This window comes from Psammomys obesus, unplaced genomic scaffold (genome assembly GCF_907164565.1).
Source record: "Psammomys obesus unplaced genomic scaffold, mPsaObe1.curated_primary_1811, whole genome shotgun sequence".
Classification (NCBI taxonomy): Eukaryota; Metazoa; Chordata; class Mammalia; order Rodentia; family Muridae; genus Psammomys; species Psammomys obesus.
Genome location: NW_026596095.1, coordinates 10,550,703 through 10,553,219, shown reverse-complemented (window position 1 = coordinate 10,553,219; position 2,517 = coordinate 10,550,703). Strand labels below are relative to the sequence as shown.

Here is a 2,517-nt window from a genome sequence, read left to right as displayed (position 1 = left end):
ACACACACACACACACACACACACACACACACACACACACAGCCCATCTACGACGGGGCGTAACTCCCCGCAGGTGCGCGGGGTGCCTGGCCCCTCCCGCACCCCTCCCCAGGCAAAGCGGGATGTTGAAGGAAGTACCTCTTTTTGTCTCCACAGGGCAACATAGCCAAAGTGGGGCTCTCGTTCCCGAACGCGCGGGGCGGCGGGTTCCGGAGACTCTGGGGGCCGGCGGAGGCCCGTGGGTGCCCGGCCGGTTCCCCTACGGTCCCCGCCGCCTCTTCGCTGCGGGTCGCGGCGGGCTGCGGACCCCGCGTGCCGTCGCCCCCTGGCGGGCAGAGCCCGGCCGAGCGGCGGCTGCGCGCGGGTGAGTCCCCGCCGGCTCGTCCACCATCCCCGCCCGGCGAGAGCCGCCCTCCCGGCTCGGGCGGCCAGCACCAGCTGCTCGACGGCCGTTGCCCCAAGGCGCCGGTGGCGGGGCTTCCAGCCCCCTTCTCCAAAGCGGAGCTCGTCCGGCCGGCCCAGGACGGCGCGCGGGGGGCCGAGCGCGCGCTCGCGGGCGACTCCTCGAGCTTCGGGGAGGGGGGGACCCGCCCGCCACGCACTCCGCTCCACCCTCTCGCCCCTCCGCTCCACTCTCCAGCCTGCGCGCGCCCCGACTGCCCCTGCCTCGGCCGGTTCCTAGAGGACAGGCTCCCTCCTCCACGCCCTCCGCCGCTGCCTCCCGGCGCTTGGCTCGAGACCAAGGGAGAAGTGGCCTCTGGGGTGTCCCGGACTTCGGGCTTCCCACCCCCACCCCCCCGAGTCCACCCCGGCCGCCTCCCGCCCTCCCTTTGTGTCCGCTCCGCAGAGCTCCGCGACGCAGCTTGCGGAGAAATGATCGGGGGCCACTGTCAGGGGGTCCCAAAGGCGACAGCCCTCGCTGGGGGCGCCCCGGGCGCCTCTCCTCCGGGGAGGAGAGCAGACCCCCACCCCCACTCCCACCCCCGACTTCCCCGCCCCTCCAGGGTCACAGCGAGCCGGGCAGGGGAGGAGCGCGGCCACTGGGACGCGCCCGCCAGCGGTGCTTCCGGAGCCGCTGGGAAGGGGCTCTGGCTTGTTTTGGTTTGGCTAAGCCGGTTTTGGGGGGTGAAAAACCGGGAGGGGAGAAGGGGCCGCGGGGGGAAAGGCCCGTGAGAGTGCGAGAAAGTAAATCTTGCTCCCGGGCAGGGTGTACGCTTTTGTTTTTAACTTGGTTGGGCAAGGAGTATCTAAGCCTCAACTGTGCCCGCTTTAAGTCGAGGGCTCCGGTCGGTACGGGGACCGAGAAACTACTTCTGAAGCAACGGGCCTGGGAACGGGGATTGTTTGGTGTTGAACCCAAGGGAAGATTCAATGAGGAGGGGGGAGAGAGATCAGCCCCGGGTCACGCTCCAAGGCCCTGGCCGTGTCCTTTGTGGCTCCTCTTCTTACCTGCTGGCTTTTCTAACAAAGTAAGAGAAGGTAAAGTCCCGGTGATCATCCAGCCAGGCTTCCACCCAGTCCTGGTCCCTCTGCGGCTGCGGCTGCGGCTGCGGCTGCGGCTGCCCGGAGCTGGGGCCGGCTCGTTCCATGTCGGGTGCCGCGCGTCTCCGTAGCTCTCGGGCGCAGGAGAGGAGCGGGGCTGTGATCGAGACCCTCCCCTGTTGCCTTTCTTCGGCCCCGCAGCCCTTCAGCGGAGCCGCGGAGCCGCGGGCAGGCCTCCCAGCCCGCCCCGCCCCGCCCCTCCAGGTCCCCGAGGTTCCCAGGTGGCCCGCGCCCTCCTCGGGGTCCCGCGGAGACCGGCGCGCAGCATCTGCCGAGGCGCTGCCTGGCGAGCTCTCCGGAAGCCAAGTGGCCCGGGCCAGCAGGAATCCAGACCGCCGCTGGGGTGCGCTGTGGGCGCAGACGGCGTCCCTAGGCAAGCAAAGGTGACCGTGGGTGGGTTTGCAATGTCCTGCTCCAGGAAGGGAAGATCAGCCTGAGGACCCATCCCGAGTCCAGGAGACAAGAGGCGGGGAGCTTCCCTGGAGAGTGAGAGAGAATGTTAGCCTGGGTGGTTTCCCTCGTTCTTAGTAGTACAAGTGACAGTTCCATCTTACTTTTCTCCTTAAAGCAACTCTTGGTGGAGAGGACCCAGAGCCTGTCTCCCTCGCGGCAGTGACTCCATGCACCCCTGCCACCGACCCTGCAAGCTAGGGAGAGAACTGTAGCATAAACCGCTAGGACAAACCTGCAGGTGTAGCGTGGCCTGGCTTCCAACAGAACCGCACCCGAGCTTAAGGCTAACGTCAGTGGCCAAGTGCTTTGATTCATTCGACCGAAGACTCTCCTTTTGAAAGCGTATGCTTAGGGCTGAGCGTGGGACATAAAAACGACGGCCACCTGTCCTTGCCTGTGAGTTTTGAAAACGGGAATGCCTCTGTACGATTACGCTGACTTAAGAACACTAATTAACACTTGCTGCCCATGTACAACCAACACCCAGGTGGTCTATTTTAAAATCAACCCATTTATGTTTAA

The 2,517-nt window shown here is 66.0% G+C and overlaps 1 protein-coding gene across 1 annotated transcript in view; it reads right to left on the bottom strand.

The window, feature by feature from the left end:
• Positions 1-1,626, bottom strand: part of Pde5a (phosphodiesterase 5A) — a 119,443-nt gene extending 117,817 nt beyond the window's left edge. The window contains 1 exon segment of the mRNA XM_055628260.1: positions 1,450-1,626. Within this exon segment, the coding sequence (XP_055484235.1) occupies positions 1,450-1,589 (140 nt within the window). The 5' untranslated portion in view covers positions 1,590-1,626.
• Positions 1,627-2,517: the final 891 nt, after the last annotated feature.